The sequence below is a fragment of the Lactuca saligna genome, chromosome 1 (assembly GCF_052625555.1).
Source record: "Lactuca saligna cultivar CGN05327 chromosome 1, ASM5262555v1, whole genome shotgun sequence".
Taxonomy (NCBI): Eukaryota; Viridiplantae; Streptophyta; class Magnoliopsida; order Asterales; family Asteraceae; genus Lactuca; species Lactuca saligna.
Genome location: NC_136417.1, coordinates 11,237,174 through 11,255,358, shown reverse-complemented (window position 1 = coordinate 11,255,358; position 18,185 = coordinate 11,237,174). Strand labels below are relative to the sequence as shown.

The following is an 18,185-nucleotide window of genomic DNA, read 5'->3' as shown; positions in this document are numbered from 1 at the left end:
GAAAGGACATTCCAAATTAAATTTTGTAATGAAATTCATCTGTGTGCTAGGAATTATCATTTTGGTTCCCTAGTTACTAGCAATTGGTTAGCCAAACACTACCTGAAAGATGTAATCATGAAGCCCAAGATGACAATGCTAGAGATGCAAGCAGATGTGCTACAAAGGTTTTCAGTAAATATATCAGTTGGACAATGCCAAAGAGAAAGGGCTACTTCAATGGGGATGATAAAAGGGAAGTTAGAAGACCATTATGCCAAGGTTTGGTACTATGCAGCTGCAATTAGGTTGAGTAATCCGGGTACAACTTGCTTGGATGGTGTAGAAAGTAATTTGGGGTGTAACTATTTCAAAAGGTTTTATGTTGGCTTCAGGCTTTCAGGGATGGATGGAACAGAGGATGTAGAATGGTAATCGGACTAGATGGTAGTTTCTTGAAGGGCCAGGAAAAGGGGAGATTTTAACTGCTATTGGGAGGGATGCAAACAACCATGTCTACCTAATAACATGGGCAATTATGAATGTTGAGAATAAGGACAATTGGACCTGGTTCATTGAGAATTTGGTTGCTGATTTGGATCTTGGTGCTAGAAATGAACTGGTTGTTATCTCAGACCAACACAAGGTACCAACAACATATATTAGTTTACAATATATATTTCTATGTTACACTCATTAATTTCTACATGTGTTGTGTTTGTTTGTTAATTATAGGGAATTCTACAGGCTGTGATAGACTTACTCCCCCATGTTAAGCACAAACAATGTGCTCGACACATTTTTGCAAACTTTAGGAAGAAATTCACAGGATTGGAGCTAAAGAATTTGTTTTGGGAAGCTGTTATGAGTACAGTGGAAGGGGACTTTCTTGCTACAATGGAGAAGATAAAGAAGATAACAGAAAGAGGATACACTTATCTTATGGCAAGGAAACCTGAAACCTGGTGCAGAGCCTTCTTTTCTCATGCGTATACTTGTGAAGCAGTAGAGAATGGGGTTGCAAAATGTTTTAATGGCATGATCAAAGAAATAAGGAAGAACCTCTACTTACAATGCTTGAGGAAATAAGGATTCTCCTTATGAAAAGGTTTTTTCATCAAAGTCAAGAGGTAGCCAAATAGAGGGGTAATTGTGGGCCTAACATACAACCAAAGATTGATGAATTTGGGAAAGATGTGAGGTAATATAAGTTTTTATGGACATGTATCAAAATATATTATGTATTTATTGTTTATGTGTGTACTTTGTTTGTTTTGTGTGTTGGTTATGGATAGTGGTGCCAAGTGGTAGTGATGTGTTTGAGACTAGGTATGGCTACAATGTATACAAGGTTTATTTAGCTACTGACACTTGCATGTGCAGCTTGTGGATGTTGTCGGGCATACCATATGTGCATAGTCAAGCTGCAATATAGTTCAAGTCAATTCCTTTCTACTTGGTTCCATAAGGACAAATATGTTGCAACATACAGTCAGAACATACAACCTGTAGGTGGAAGAAACTTGGGGCCAATGACTAACTTTATTAAACCATTACCACCCCTATGTAGAAGGATGCCTGGAAAACCCAAACTAAAAAGAGTGAAACATGCATCTAAATCACAAGATGCCAAATACCCCTCACAAAGGTTAAAGGTTCCTAGGACTGTGAGGTGTGGAAAGTTCCAACAACTTGGGCGTAATAAGATTTCATGCACAAATGATGAGGTACCTAAACCTCCATGTCCCAAAAAGGAAGATTGGAAGACCTAGGAAATATGGGGGAGGCCAACCTATCTTTGACTAATTCCCTCCGGTTGGTCCTGCTATACCAAGAAATGATGTTGCTCCTCCCCAGGTTTCAGAATCAGGTGATCAAGATGGTGGTCCTGCTGTTAGTACTATTAAAAGGACTAAGATTATGGAAAGGAGAGGGGGGAAACTAAAGTGTCTGGATCAAGGAACAAAACACCAAAGAAAACACCTAATGGTAAGCAACATAAGAGTTAATCAAAGGAGGACGTGTCCCTAACCTGTGATGAGGATTTTGATGATATTTTTACCCATAAACCTAATGGTAAGCAACCTATGATTCAAGAAAAGGAGGATGTTCAAGAGAATGACAATGAGGTGAAGGTGAATGAAATGGTTACTTTAAAGGAGTTGCTGCTGTCTGGATATACACATGCTGATGCAGTGGCTACTATGAAAGAGGTATGCATTGTTACACAATTTTTGGCTTTCATATTGTAGCTTTACTAACTAGCTTGCCATATTGTAGGTTTATGGAGAATTTGAGGAAACAGATGTTGATGAAAAAGATGTTCAGAAAAGAGATGTTTAGGAAAAATAGATTGAAGAAAGAGAGGCTCAGGAAGAAGTTGAAGAGAGAGAGAGAGAGAGAGAGAGAGAGAGAGAGAGGTTAAGGAAGAAAAAGTTGAAGGCAGAGAGGTTGAGGAAAAAGAAGTTGAAGAAATAGAGGTTGGGGAAGAAGAAGTTGAAGAGAGAGAGGTTGGAGCAAGAGTGATGCCCTTGGGTCCTGGTTCTTAAAATTTTCATTGGGAAAAAAAGAGGACTGAATTAGGAAACTGAAGCTCAGGAAATGGTTGAAGATGTTGGTGGTTGTAGTTCTTACAAAACCCCTTGGCTTTTAAATTAAGAAGTTGTATTCAATGGTTGAATGGGTAGAATGGGAATTAGTTAATAGGTTGCCATTTTTGTAAACATCTAATTTTGATACACTTGTCTTTTGGTAACAAGCTTCCAATTCATGTCAATGTTTGGTAGAATTGGAAGTTTGGTTCTAATTAGGTTACATGATATGGTAGTAGTTTGTGGGAAGCTTTGTAAAGTACATTCCCCTTTTGGGGCTGTTAACTGACATTGATATTTAGGAAGCATTGTAAACGACCTTGTATGATTGTTATGTTATCAATATATATGCCTTGATCAATATTATTGTTGTTACCTTCCATGTTTTGGTTAGTTTGGTAAGTAGGTTGTTAAATTTTCAAGATTTGGTTATTTTCATACATATGTATGTGTTAAAGGACTTAATACATTGTTATCATTAAGACATAATAAGTTGTTATCATTGTCATCTCTTACAAAACCAAAATATTACCACACATAACACATGCATCTACTTACTACCTAACTTGACCAAAATACCCTTACACCTAAACTACTACTACCATTCTACTTGAACCTAACTAAAGCCCACAACTTCACAATGCTTTAACCACGACATTATGAACCATAAACCCCATCACAATCACCACCACCAAAAGCATGACCATCATAAGTAGCTCCACCTTCAACATATTTAAACTATCTACTTGAACTGCTTTGTTGTTCTTGGCCTCCTCCAAAAGCTTCAAAATCTCCATTCCAAATGCTTTATTGTTCTTAGCCTCCTTCAAATCCATATGGAACTTCCACATAGTTTCATTGTAGTAAGTGTTTGGCAGTGGTGGATCAAGCCATAAAAAAATTCGCATATTTTTTAGTCTTGCACAACAACCACTTCTTCATATTGGTTCAACAAGACCACAAAAAGTAGGAAACTTAATATTACCTGATAGTTTGGACACCCTCTGAATTCCCTCCATGGATTATTGACGGTTTTGGAGATCGAGAATGTCGTAGGTTCATCGCATACGCATCTCAAATCTTCAGACCAACGATTCCTTAAAGCCTATTCTATGTACCCTTGTGTGTGCGTGTTGGAGGAGCTTACCATCTTTTTGGTTTGACGTTGGAGAGAAGAATCTAACAAAACCTAGCTAACAACTACTTCTAACGTTCGACTAAGCTTTGTAACCTACTGAAACCGTTGAGACCGACACTTTGTCCTTTTGCCATAATTTCACGAAAATATCGTGGTCACAGTAAACGAAAAATTAAATTCAAAGTTTTTCCTAATTTAGTGCCAAAAACATAGAACTTTATTGATATTAGTCCTTTTGAAATTGATAATTTAATAGCAATAAATGTGTGATATTTCTCAATGAACTGCAACTTTCATATAAATACCTTTTTTTTTTTTTTTTTGCAAAAAATTAATCTCATGCAAACGGTTTTGCAAAACATATCCTTAAAGGTTTTAGCGAAAAATTTTGATTTTAGTTCCAATAAAATCACTAAATTTTGACAAAAATCTTTTATTTTGATCACTTTAACTTGCAAGTCAAAGTTGTCGACATAGAAAATATTGTCAAACTTACTATAATAATTATTTATGAAACCAAAATTAGTTGTACTATAAAAATGGCCAGTATAGTACCTGTTAATGCAATTTGCCTTCTTTTATTTGTAGCACTTACTATAATGTTTCCAAATTTGTTTATTTATTATCGGAGATTCCAAAAGCATGGGCGGATATAGTATGTGGCACGGAACAACACGGGCTACCTCACAAATTTTCTCGTTAAATGTAAATATAGAAAAAATCATCGAAAATCCGTTACAAATCTGTTGGAAATCCGTCACAAATTTTCTCGTTAAATGTAAATATAGAAAAAATCATCGAAAATCCGTTACAAATCTGTTGGAAATCTATCACAAAGTTTGATAATTGCGATTTAGTGTAATTTCATTGGTTTCATGATGATTTTGCGATAGAAACTGGCTTTTGAAATGAGTTTTTTGTTTTTTTTTCCTAGTAGTGCAATCCCTAAAAAGTTTGTGCAACCCCTGATAGTTCAAAAGAATTGATATTTACTAGTGACCTCTTCTTAATAACTGGTTTATTACAATAATTTTGAAGGTGGGAAAATTTGGATGTACTCGTATTGGTTGATCACTTGATTGTGAGGGACCTTGTGATTTTCAAAGACGAATTAGATGGCTGTTATTATAATTGTTTTATGTTAGTCATTAAGCAATTGGATTAAAAAGAAACTTTAAATGATGAAAGACATATTGGGATGATGATTTTCCATTTTGGGCAGAATAACATGAAAAAGTAAATGGGCCAATGGGGTGGTTATAAGGTGGGCTGATAATGATTGTGGGCTGCAAATATCGTTTAGACTTTAGAACGACAAAAATATCCAAACCTTAATAAAAATAAAAATTGAATCTGATTTTTAGGAGATAACTGTTGTTTTTATGTGTTTTTATTGCATATTATGAGTGACGGTCAATTGAACCAATATAACATATTAGAGCTTCCTCCGTTGTCATATGTACAAGATAATTTTTTAAGTTAAGGAACAAAAATTAGTAAAAAAACTAGATTATATAATACTGTGGAAGATAAAAGATCGAAAGCTTAGAAAATAAAAGTGATAATTGGTAAGGGTGAGATTTTAAAAAGTGGAAAGTTAAGGATGTCAAAGTAAATGTGGTTAAACATGAATTTTTAGAAAATAAAAAGGTGAATGTGATATTTTAAAAAGTAAAAGGATAAAAAATATTATTTTATAAAATATAAGTGCTAAAAGTGACAAATTATGGAAAGTTAAGGGATTGAAACCTTAACTTAATATGCATTACCATACATATACATTGCGCATCATAAATTGTAAGTTTATATATATATATATATATATATATATATATATATATATATATATATATATATATATATATATATATATATATATATATATATATATAATAGGTGAATACCCGCGCGTTGCGGAGAAACACCTATATAGTTGAAGTCTTTTCAAATATATGTTTTTTAAATATAACAATAACATTGTTGTTAAATTTGATATAATAATTTCTATATATATTAAATTGATATAATATATTGATTATTTTGAATTATATGATAATATATACATTTACTTAAATTTCATAATCTCAATCGTTTTCCGCGAGTTATACATAAATAAAATTAAATATAATATATGATTTGATGTTGTTTATAGTTGTTTTTATTCTATTTAATTTTTTAAAATTTATTTGCTTAATGTTTTAATTTCTATCATTATAATAATTTAAAACATCAATTGTTTTTTTATTGTAAAACTAACAATATAATCATTTATATAAAGTTGTTTTTAACTATTGCTATTGTAAGTTATTTTAAGCTACTTATTTGAAAACTTTTAACGATTATAAAAATATATTTAAGAAATGTTTTAGTTAAATTGAGATTACAATTTAGTTTTTGCTTTTATCACTACAATTTATCATTTTTAACTATTTACAAAATATTCTTTAGTTTTTTAAATGGAACTTAAATTTATATTTGAGTTGACATTGTAATGCGCAGAAACACATATATAGTTGAAGTCTTTACAAATATATATATTTTTAAATATAACTTTAACGTTGTTGTTAAATTTGATATAATAATTCATATATTAATTTGATATAATATATTGATTATATTGAATTATATGATAATATATACATCTATTATAATGACATAATCTCAATCGTTTGAATGATTTCTACTCGCGAGTTACACATCAATAAAATTAAATATTATATATGGTTTAATATTATTTATAGTTGTTGTTATTGTTAACTAATTTTTTAAAATTTATTTGCTTAATGTTTTAATTTATATCATTATAATTATTTAAAACATCAAACATTATTTTTTGATTTTAAAGGTAACAATATAATCATTTATATAGAGTTATATTTAACTGTTGTTATTATAAATTATTTGAAGCTACTTATTTGAAAATTTTTAACGATTATAAAAATATATTTAGGAAATATTTTAGTTAAACTGATATTACAATTTAGTTTTTACATTTATCACTATAATTTATCACTTTTAACTAATTACAAAATATTATTTGTTTTTTTAGTGGAACTGAAATTTATATTTAAGTTGACACTATAATGTTATATTTAAATTAACAATTTAAGTATTTTTTCAAAACTGTTTAAAAGTTGTAACTTTAAATTGATAATGATTTACATGCAACATCATTTTAAATTTAATAAATTAAGTATAATATGTTAAAATTTAAAGACATAACTTTATAAATAGAAGTAAAGATATTATTTTAAAATTGAAATTTAGTATATTTATGATTACACTTTAGGTTTGATACTTATTTAACATTATTAACCAATTTACAATCATTATTAGAAAGACACTACAATTTATCACTTTTAACTATTTATAAAATAATCTTTGGGTTGTTTGAGTTAAATAAAATTTATATTTAAGTTGAATCTATAATGTTGTATTTTAATTAATAATTTAAGTATTTTATACAAATTGTTCAAAAATTATACCTTTAAAATGATAATGGTTTACATCCAACAATATATTACAACTAGTAAATTAAGTATAATATGTTAAAAGTCAAAAGAACATAATTTTATAAGTAGAAGTAAAGATATTATTTTAATATTTAAATTTAGATTATATATGATTACACTTTAGATTTGATATTTATTTAACCTAATTACCAAATTATAATTATTATTATAAAGAAATTGAAAAGTCATGGGAGTTTCAAATGAATGTGGTAAAAGAAAAAAAGAATGAGGGTTTCAAATGCATTAGATTCAAGAAAAAATGCTAGTTTTATAAGTATGTATGATATATATATATATATATATATATATATATATATATATATATAATTATTATTATTATAGTACCTTTTTTCTTTTTCTTAAAAAAAAGATGTGGTTTTGTATAATTATGATATGAAGGTTACACCCTTCCGATAACCCTAATTTCAGTTACCCGACCTCGAACAATTTATACTTGTAAATTTATAATTAAAATATATGATTTTAAAATGATATATGAATACAATATGTTATATCATAGATAAGATATTTTGACTTAGATACTAATCCATAATATTACCTAAAATAACTAATACATATTGATGATACCCTATGTTTTAATCAGTTATATTATGATTTGAATTTGTTTATTATGATATTCAAATATTTAAGGTTTTGTATGGTGATGATTATAGGTATATAAAAGGGAAATTAAATATCCTTCTACATTTTATTCTTACTTTTATTCCTATCTATTTAAGATGATGTCAAGTATATAAATTTAACATCTTAATCAAATTTAAATTAAATTAAATAACACTTGTTACCATTTAAAATAGATAGGAAGATAATAAACACAAAAAATAGGACAATATTTAATTTCTCTTTTGGGGAAATTAAATATCCTTCTACCTTTTATTCATATTTATTTAAGATGATGACAAATATACAAATTTAACATCTCAAAAAAAATTATATATATACTTTAATTTTAAACCCTCTTAGTGAAAAATATTCTATTCTTACTTGTGGGATTTTTTTTTTCTTATACTGCTTTAGTTTTGTTATATATATTTAATGAGTGTTGTTCCTTGCTCACACCTCAAACTGCTGCCAATTAGATACAGACAACAAAACCACCAGTATATCTAATAAAAATGAGATTGGTGTGAGTCCACCGTTTCATTCCATGGAATCCTCTAGAGTTCTTTTTTCTTGTACGTCCCTTTTAACGTTATTCATACCTTATTCTTCTTTCTGCTTCCACCGCTCTTCCTTCCACCGTCTTGATCCATTTAGATAACCGATCCATTGTTGCCCTTGAGATCTGCTCCACCTACTACTAAGTCGTTGTAACTCCACTAAGGTAACCACCATTGTCGATTAATCGGTGTCACCGCCTTCGGTTCCTTCAGTGACGTTAGGTTTTCTCAATAAACTCGAATGCAGCTACGATATAAATACAAATAAGAGAGATGGGGATAATTGATTGTAGGCTCTTCTGCCTGGAGAAGATTCACGGGACTTCAAAGCATGAAATAGAGATAAGGATGGAGGCAGAGTGAAAGCAACAAATAGAGACCTTCTTCTTTTACACCCTCGATTCAAGGTTTGATTTTCGTCTCCCACCTTTTGGAACATGCGTACATAACCATTTTTCTTTCATCACTTTCTCTTTAATCCACCTTTTGGAACTCAGATGCAGTCTACATCTTTGACATGTGTTTTAATTGGGACGTGTAAGATGTTGTTATGTCAAATTTTATACCACTATTGTTTGCCTCTAGGTGTAGAAGGAGTTTGGTATGGAACTAGGGTATCATTTGGGATTTGAAAGTAAGCTGCAGTGGGATTTGGGTACGATTTGGGTTCTATTTTTTCCTTTTCATTTGGATTTCCATCATCTTCTTCTCTAACTCCAATACATGTATATGGTTTTGTTGTTTCCTTTCTTTTCCATTTGGGCCCACATGCTGCTACAATAACACCTGGAATAATGAGCTCGAAGAGAAACAACAAGGGTGGAGGTGGAAGTCGGTTTGGCGCATCCTCTATAAAGTTTTCCCTTCATCATCAACACCTCTTGAAATTACTGTTGATCATGCTGTTTTTGAAAACTCCGGAATGTATGTATCATTCCTTGCATCTGTTTTTTTTAAATATATTTGATTAATCAGATTGTAACTGAAAGTGCATTGTTATTTGATTCATATATTGATGATGTATATGTATTTTCGTGTATAGATTTGGTAAAACTCCATTCAGAAAAAGTTTGGAATCACCTTATGTATGGAAGTCACCTTGGTTCTCTTTTGTGCCTGATCCAAGAGTTGATACAGATATAACAATTGAGGTAATAACAATTCTACTGGAATTGGAATCCGAGATTCCATTCTGTGGCCAAATAAATATAATTCAATTCTGTCACAAACCTTTAAAAATCCATGTTTGATAGATTTCATTCGCCATTCCTATGGAAAGGTGGAAAGAAGGAAGGAATTTAATTCCATTTTTTTTCCTTTTTATTTACCAAAAAGACCAAAATATACTTTGTTTTATGTTTTGTGTAATGTTTGTAGGATATGCGTTACTTTATGAGACCAGGTGAAAGAAGTTATGATGCTCTTGGGTTAATGAAACAATTAAGTAAACATACAACTTCAACATATGCAAATGCTTGAAATGTTTTGGGAGATGGAACTCCTAATACCATTCTAAAGAAAAGATTTTCAGAAAAAGGCGAAAAGACTCGCGAAGAATCAAATCTTCCAGTATGTTTATTTTCTTTGCTTTTTTTTTTTGTAACAACCAAAAATTTTCAACCAAATTCTCATTTTTAATTTCATAAAATCAAATGTTATATCATTAATTCTCAAAAACTAATCAATAAGTTTTCAAAACAATTATTCAATCCAGGACCACCACTTTATCTCTATGCATGTGTACAATCATGTCAGAGCATTCCCACGATCCTCGGAAGTACCTGAAACACATAACACATAACACAGTAAGCATAAATGCTTAGTGAGTTCCCCAAAATACCACATACACATACTAGCCACCTTATGGTACAATACCTACCGGTCACTGTGTCTCAGTGGGATCTTCCGATCCCATAATCTTTGTAGACCTTCCGGTCCTACCATGTTAACCTTCTTGTCCTAACCCTGTTGACCTTCCGGTCCAATCCTGTTTGACCTTTCGGTCCAACCCTGCTTGACCTTCCGGTCCAACCCATACAACATATACATATCATATCAAATCATATAACTCATACAAGCACATAAGACCTTCCGGTCACACATAGTTACCATTCCAGGTAAAGTATAGCGAGAAGACTGACCTTGTAACTAGAAGATAACATACAAGCTCTCGGGATCCTGAACCCGCCTCAGCCTATCATAATAGACAAACATCTTAATCATTTTCCATCCTTTTATCCTTTTTACTCATAAAGCCCTCTCGTTCTCTTTTTATCTCTCGGAATTGGGTAAAAGACCATTTTACCCCTCTATGGTCTCATATACCCCTTATTGACCCATCCCATAAACCAACATAAGTCAACATAATTCAAACTGTCCATGCCGACCTGACTCATCGAGTGCACTCCCATGACTTGCCGAGACCAGTCGCATTTCTTCGAGTTTCGCCATAGGGTCTACTCAACTCGTCGAGTTTCCCCTCAACTCGATAAGTTCATATTGGGTCAAAGATATCAGGAAAAACCCGCTACGACTCGTCGAGTCATCCAACAGACTCGGCGAGTTCATCCCAATCGAATTCTCATTCAGCCATCTGTGACTCTAACTCATAGATCCAACCTCCTAACATCCAATAATCACGTAAAGGTTCGATTTTTACGTCCATGCATCGCACATCTAGCTCTTATTTGTCAATATAACCCTCATAATGGTGTTTTAGGCTCAATACTCTTATGTGATTGCATAAATCTTTAATCATGGGACTCTTTGGACCTCTCAAGGTCTCATGGGACTCTTTGGACCTCTCAAGGTCCATATATGTAGTCTAAGCCTCGAGGGGACTTCTTATACTCAATATCTTCACTAAAAGAGGGTAAAGAAACCCTAATTTCATGAGATCTACTAATCATACGAAAATAGGTAAAGATTTATACCTTAAACAGTAGCCTAGAATGGGATAAAAGTATATCTGAGCTCCTCTGGTTGATTTAGCTTGAATAATCTCCCCTTCCTTGCAAGAATGCACCAAGATGATGAAAATGGCTCCCTCTTTCTCTCTAAGCTCTCTGGATCGATTACGGTCTCTCAAAGGGAAGTGTGGGCGCAAATGAAGGCCATAAGGGCCTTTAAATAGGTCATAAACCCGAAAAATTAGGGTTTTCCTCAGCAGCACTGACTCGACGAGTTAGCCCCCAACTCGTCGAGTCCAGTCATTAAAACACATCACCAAGCGCGATCCTACTCGACGAGTTGAGGCACCAACTCATCGAATCCCTCTCTGAAATTCCATATATTTATATAAAATAAAATACTTGGAAATCCAAATGTTACATTTTTGCAACTATTATTATATCTGTAAAAAAAGTGAGCCCAATCCACATTAGAATTATGCAACATATTTTGGTTCTTGGTTTGCATATTTCACTTTTTTTTTGTTTTAATAATTTGAGGTTTATATATGTTGGGGGTTTTTTAATTTTTTTGCAAAGTGAAAGAAGGGTGTTGGATTTTAGTGAATGTGGGAGTCCAAGAAAGGGTGGTGGTGGTGGTGGTGAAAGTTTGACAAGCCCATCTTCATACCTCTTAAAAAGTTGCAGGTAGAGATTGTGGAGTGGCGGTCAATGTGTAAAACAAACATCCTAATTTTTATAAATTTTATATTTTTTTATATAAAATTGCCATTTGTTGTGTGAACATATGGATTTTCTTCCCTTCTCCGCCCAACCCATATCCTATTTTGAATTAATATAAACTTAATTAAAGTCATTGTATATCTATATCTATATCTTATCTATGAATTTGAGTATTTGAGTAGTTAGTGTTCTTTGTTTGGGCATATCAATATGTTTAATAATCAGGTTGAGAAATCTCAAATCAGCACAATGTTTAAATGTAGTGTATGTTCAATAAATAAGTTGAAATTGGGTTAGACTTATTTAATTTTTAAATGGGTTGTATTTTCAATAAATAAGTTGAAATTCTTTGCAGGTATACCTACTACTAAATATGCCATGTGTTAGGAAATATTTCCTAAACTAATGCCTTGAAAAACGAGGGCTTCACAATAGAAAAGGAAGGTGTGTCAAATGAATTTCCAATTCTGTGATAACAAGTCATAATAAATTAGTTGACCTTCATAGTAACAAAACTGAGGGTCGTCCAATCATTTTTTCTTGAGGAAAATGAATAAGAAAGTATATATATATATATATATATATATATATATATATATATATATATATCTTCTCTACTAATAAAACAGTACTAGAAATGCCACCTGGCATTCCCTTAGCCACTCACCCTTGCATTTTCCCGCTCAAAAATTATAAGTGAAGTTCCCACTTCGCCCTTCTATTCTCAAAAATAAAACTATACACATCAGGAAACATAAATCGTCAATCAGTAAATATATAAATCAGGAAATTTCAAATTTAATTAAGTGGAATATTGAAGATCAAATCAATCCCAATAAATCAGGTAATCAATTTAAATTCCATTTTATATCAATCCCAAAAAATCAGGAAATCAGTTTAGGAAGAGATGATATATTTCAATACAATTTCAGAAGTCAATACGATTTTAAGGGTCACGTATTCATCATCAGGTCAACAAAACTACATTGCTCTTTACCTTTTAGATGTTCTATTTCATCTACATTCTTAATCGATTTCATCACTTTTCCCTCTATTTTTTTACCTGTTATGTATAACAGTTTGATACATTGGTATTTCTTTATGTATATTCTGGTACATATAGTCACGATCTGTGTATGTCGATTTTTGGTTTTCTTAATATATGTATCTTATATAACTGTATGTGACACATTAGAGTCATAGGACCATTCAATTTCTTCTACACCTATTTGCTTCCTCCAATGATTTGGTCCATCTAAATACTTAATCGTAATTAGGGTATTTGGATGGTTAGACCAATAATTCTTCCATAATGATTTTTCTTACATGACACGTTTTCTGAAAACTTGAAAATACTTTTATCAGTTGGTGGTTTCTTTTAACATCATATTCATATAAACTACAAACATGTTGAAAAAGTAACTCAAATTATCAATTCATGTGATTTATCAAACCCGTTTAAATAATAAACAAAAAAATTACAAATTTCATTTTAAACTTCCTGTTACACTATATCCTATGTTTAGGAATCTACTCTCAAAGTACAATACTATATTTTGGAATTGATCATCTTTTAGTTTATTTTTCTAAATATATGTTTTATTGTCTATATGTACGTATATGTTTATATCTGTTTTTGAAAAGTATGTTTGCAAGTGATACAATTAAATATATAAATCAATCAGTGCTTTACGATTTTCCTGTTTATATCCTAATTTTTTTGTTAAATATACAGGTTTTTTCTGTTTAGTTTTCGATTTTTAGTTTTTTTCTCATTATATACCCTTAAGGGTATATCAGTAAATATGTAATTTTCTCATTGTTTTCTTGGTAACATCTACACTTAAATGATAAACAAAAGAATTGATTATTTCGCATTCTACTGTGAAATACTTCGCATCTTCATTCTTACACCCTTCGCATCCCTTCGCATTAATCACCTTCCATTTTAACCTAATTAATCAAATGCGAACCACAAAATTTTCATTCCAGATACGAACACAGTTTAGTTCTTGAACTCTAAACTTGCGAAATCAAAAATTCATATGTTGAACCCATATGCGAATATTAACCCAATTGACTTCAAATTGATTCACAGATGCAAACACTCGATTGTTTTACTTTCGCAAAATGAGCATCAACAACTCCACAATCGAGTTTTTAAATTCTTGCAAACAACAATTTCACAGTCCTTGACTTCGCGTTTTTCTTCACGAATCATCCCTCAATCATCAATCCAATTGCGAATCAAAACTCATATGTTCTTGCTTTATCGGTTCATCGACTACACTCATAAAAAAAGTTATGCAGATTGGAAAAATAAATAAACATATATCTTTTGTTGTTTTAATTAAGGAAATAAATATTTTATATGAATACTCACCTGGAAAAACGCATATTATAATTGTCTAATTTAATCGTAACAGCCTACCAATGTACTTTCTTCTTGACTGTTTGATTGTTTTTTTCTGTGTGCTGATTATAATTGTCTAATTTAATGTAATTTTTTTTTTAACTTGCAAGGTACAATGGAACATATTACTCCTATAAAGGAAATTGACTCAATCAAGGACGATTTCACAATTAAAGTTCGGATCATACGTCTTTGGACTCAAAAGTCAAGATTTGATGCGAACGACACATACTCGATAGAAATGATTTTGATGGATGAGGAGGTATAAGATGGATGTATTCAATTATTATTTTTATAAAAAATTATTCATACTCATAAGCAATTATATTATTCATACTCATAAGCAATTATATTTAAATATTTATTATTTCTTTTATTTTAGGGAAGGAAAATTCATGCATCATGTCTGAAGAAATGGTTTCCTAAATTCAAGCGCTATTTAAAAGATGATAGTTCAATTTACGTCAAGAAACCTAACGTCGCACCAAATACTTCAAAATTTAAGTTTGCTCATCCGGAATCAAAACTAAATTTTTATCACGATACAATTGTAAAAGATTGTGAAAACTTTTCTGGATCTGCACATGGCTTTCATTTTGTTGACTTCAATACTATCGTTTCTAACAACATCCTAGAGTCAAACTCTTTTGGTTGGTTTATTTAATATTAACTTTTGCTATATAACATCCTAAATTCTTTCTTCGTATTACAATTTGATATTTTATATTAAATTATATTTCCTTGCTTTTGTAGATATTATTGGACACATTTTTGAGTATGGGCATATGGATACCTCAGAACAAGATAAATCAAAACACAAGATGCTCTTGCATCTTCAAGATATAGAGTATTCACCATTATTACAAACAAGTAATATAGCTTCATTTATATTATTTACAATATTTGTTTATTATTTCAGGGATACTAAGCTTAAGATAACTTTGTGGGGTCATAATGCATACTACATGCATGATTTTCTTGCTAACAATAACAACCTTGCTCCAGTTGTTGTTATTGTTCAATTTGCCAGGGTGAAGTTTATTAATGGTTTGTAACTATTTTTAACAAGCATAATCTAATATATATATATATATATATATATATATATATATATATATTATTGAATAATCAAATTTATTTTGGCAGGTCGTCCTTTTTCATCCACCTACTTTGATGTTAGTAGGGTTTTCATAAACAATGATATCGATGAAATTACAATCTACAAAAACAAGTATTTTCATTTAGAATTTCCTATGTATTATCAGATTTATTTATTTCATACTATAATAAATTTAAATCATTTCTTTGTTGTAAATGAACAGATTGGTCTCTGAAAATGGACAACAACTGTCATCAAGTGGAATTAAAATGATTGCATCAAAACAAGACACAGAACATGATGACTTTCTGAAAAATCATTTGTTTTCTAACATTGAAGACTTGTTTGAACCTTTGGAGGTACTTTACATTATTTTTAAAATTGTTAGTTTAATGCACTTATGTTTTTAAATTTTAAATGTTTTTTCATATTTAGAGTATATTGTTATAACTAAACTAAAATACACTTTCGCAAAATAACATTTATTAACAATGAGCATTATTTTAATATCCAGGAAAAGACAGTCATTATTGTTGGTACTGTTAAGGGAATACGTCAAAATATACGTTGGTATTACCTTGCTTGTAGCAACTGCAAAAAGTCAGCAAAAGAAAAAGAGTCTTCAACTGATAAGGTTGATGGTTCTCATGAAGTGGCCAAAATCGTTACTTATGAATGTGCTAATCTTAAATGCAAAAATATCAAAATTTCGGTTATTCCAAGGTATTAGATATTAATTTTATATAATAATAATATATGTTTATCATAATTGTCTAATATAATATAATTTTATACTTTATTTAGATTTAAAATCCCACTTCGGGTTCAAGACAACACAGGAACATTGACTTTAACTTTATTTGACCAAGAAGCAAAGAAGTTGTTCAAATACACAGCTAAAGAGTTGTATGATAAAAACAAGAAGGTATTATTTTATATTTTAACTTGGCATCAGTTTGGATTTTTTTCAAAAGGTGTTTACAATTGTGTTGGCTTAAAACTTGCCATTATATATTTTACATACAAATTTTCTAATGATATTTATTTACATTTTAGCTTGGCAACAATTTGGAATTGTATCCAATGGAGTTGAAAGTTGTGTTGGATAGAAAGTTGGCAATTAAGATTGATATAACACGTTACAATGTCGATAATAAAAGTAATCTTTATGGGATATCAAGATTAACCGAGAATGCAGACATAATTGATGAATTGGAAAAAAAAATAATCTTACTCCACAGGTTTTTTTCAACAATTATATTTTGTTTTTTAACACATTGACCCAACAATATCTCACTCAATATCATTTGTTTTCATCTTGTGATGCAGCCTGCTAATTCTGATTCATTCTTGATTGGTTCTTCAGATGTTGGTTCTCATGACACCAAAGTTCTCAAGGTTTTAGTTTTTAAAATATATTTCTCAAATATTTTGTTTTAATTTATAACAACTAAGTAAATATTTTTTTAGGATTCTTTTTCACAGACCGGTGAAAATTTAACTCCATGTGCTAGGGACAAGTCAACTGCAACAAGTCCTATAAAATTCATTTCTACACCAATTGAGTTGAAAAGAAACCTTGCTACATGCATAGATATTGATGAAATGGAGAATTTGTCTACTTCTAAATATCCTAGACTGTCACCACCAGATGAACAACCAACTCCTCTTTTGGTACCCAAGAAAGAAAAGTAAATGCATTTTACTTCGACAAACAATCTTACTTCGTGTTTAATTTTGATTTCGCATCATAGACTCCTAAGCCGTTTACGTTTTTTATCTTTCTTGGTTTTGAATGTTTTTTTTTGGGATTTCATGGTTGTCATTTTTGTTTCTTGAAAGTACATTCGGACCATTGGGTTTTTTTGTAGTCCTATAATTTGGTTTGCCATGTTATTTTGTTTTTCCTACAACTTATTTTAAACTACATTGCTTTATTCCCACAAAATCTTGAAGAATTACATTCATATGTGTAATTATGCAGTTAATTATATGTTTCATTTTACATATCAATTTATTTGACATACCACTTTATTTTACCTAAATGTACTTCTGTATTTACACTATCTCTGTAATTAACTAACTTATTTACCCATAATCAACTTAAACACATAATAACACGTGAACTGCATTTGACTCCAATATTGAACAAATCACATTTCACAAAACTACATTGCTCTTTACCTTTTAGATGTTCTATTTCATCTACATTCTTAATCGATTTCATCACTTTTCCCTCTATTTTTTTACCTGTTATGTATAACAGTTTGATACATTGGTATTTCTTTATGTATATTCTGGTACATATAGTCACGATCTGTGTATGTCGATTTTTGGTTTTCTTAATATGTGTATCTTATATAACTGTATGTGATACATTAGAGTCATAGGACCATTCAATTTCTTCTACACCTATTTGCTTCCTCCAATGATTTGGTCCATCTAAATACTTAATCGTAATTAGGGTATTTGGATGGTTAGACCAATAATTCTTCCATAATGATTTTTCTTACATGACACGTTTTCTGAAAACTTGAAAATACTTTTATCAGTTGGTGGTTTCTTTTAACATCATATTCATATAAACTACAAACCTGTTGAAAAGTTAACTCAAATTATCAATTCATGTGATTTATCAAA

The 18,185-nt window shown here is 30.6% G+C and overlaps 1 protein-coding gene across 3 annotated transcripts; it reads left to right on the top strand.

Annotated features, from left to right (window-relative positions):
• Positions 1-8,859: 8,859 nt before the first annotated feature.
• Positions 8,860-17,306, top strand: LOC145004314 (replication protein A 70 kDa DNA-binding subunit B-like). 3 transcript variants are annotated; one of them, XM_078963377.1, is made up of 14 exons: positions 8,860-9,325; positions 9,444-9,552; positions 9,779-9,970; positions 14,557-14,708; positions 14,829-15,096; positions 15,200-15,293; positions 15,366-15,493; positions 15,593-15,677; positions 15,769-15,904; positions 16,060-16,268; positions 16,350-16,470; positions 16,602-16,786; positions 16,875-16,943; positions 17,016-17,306. In XM_078963377.1, exons 4-13 carry the CDS (start codon positions 14,562-14,564, stop codon positions 16,897-16,899), a joined length of 1,398 nt encoding a protein of 465 aa, XP_078819503.1. In that variant the 5' UTR covers positions 8,860-9,325; positions 9,444-9,552; positions 9,779-9,970; positions 14,557-14,561; the 3' UTR covers positions 16,900-16,943; positions 17,016-17,306. The 3 variants fall into 3 exon arrangements, with proteins under 3 accessions (XP_078819503.1, XP_078819365.1, XP_078819428.1); XM_078963239.1 differs by having other exon boundaries at positions 15,200-15,493; XM_078963302.1 differs by lacking the exon at positions 9,779-9,970 and having other exon boundaries at positions 15,200-15,493.
• Positions 17,307-18,185: the final 879 nt, after the last annotated feature.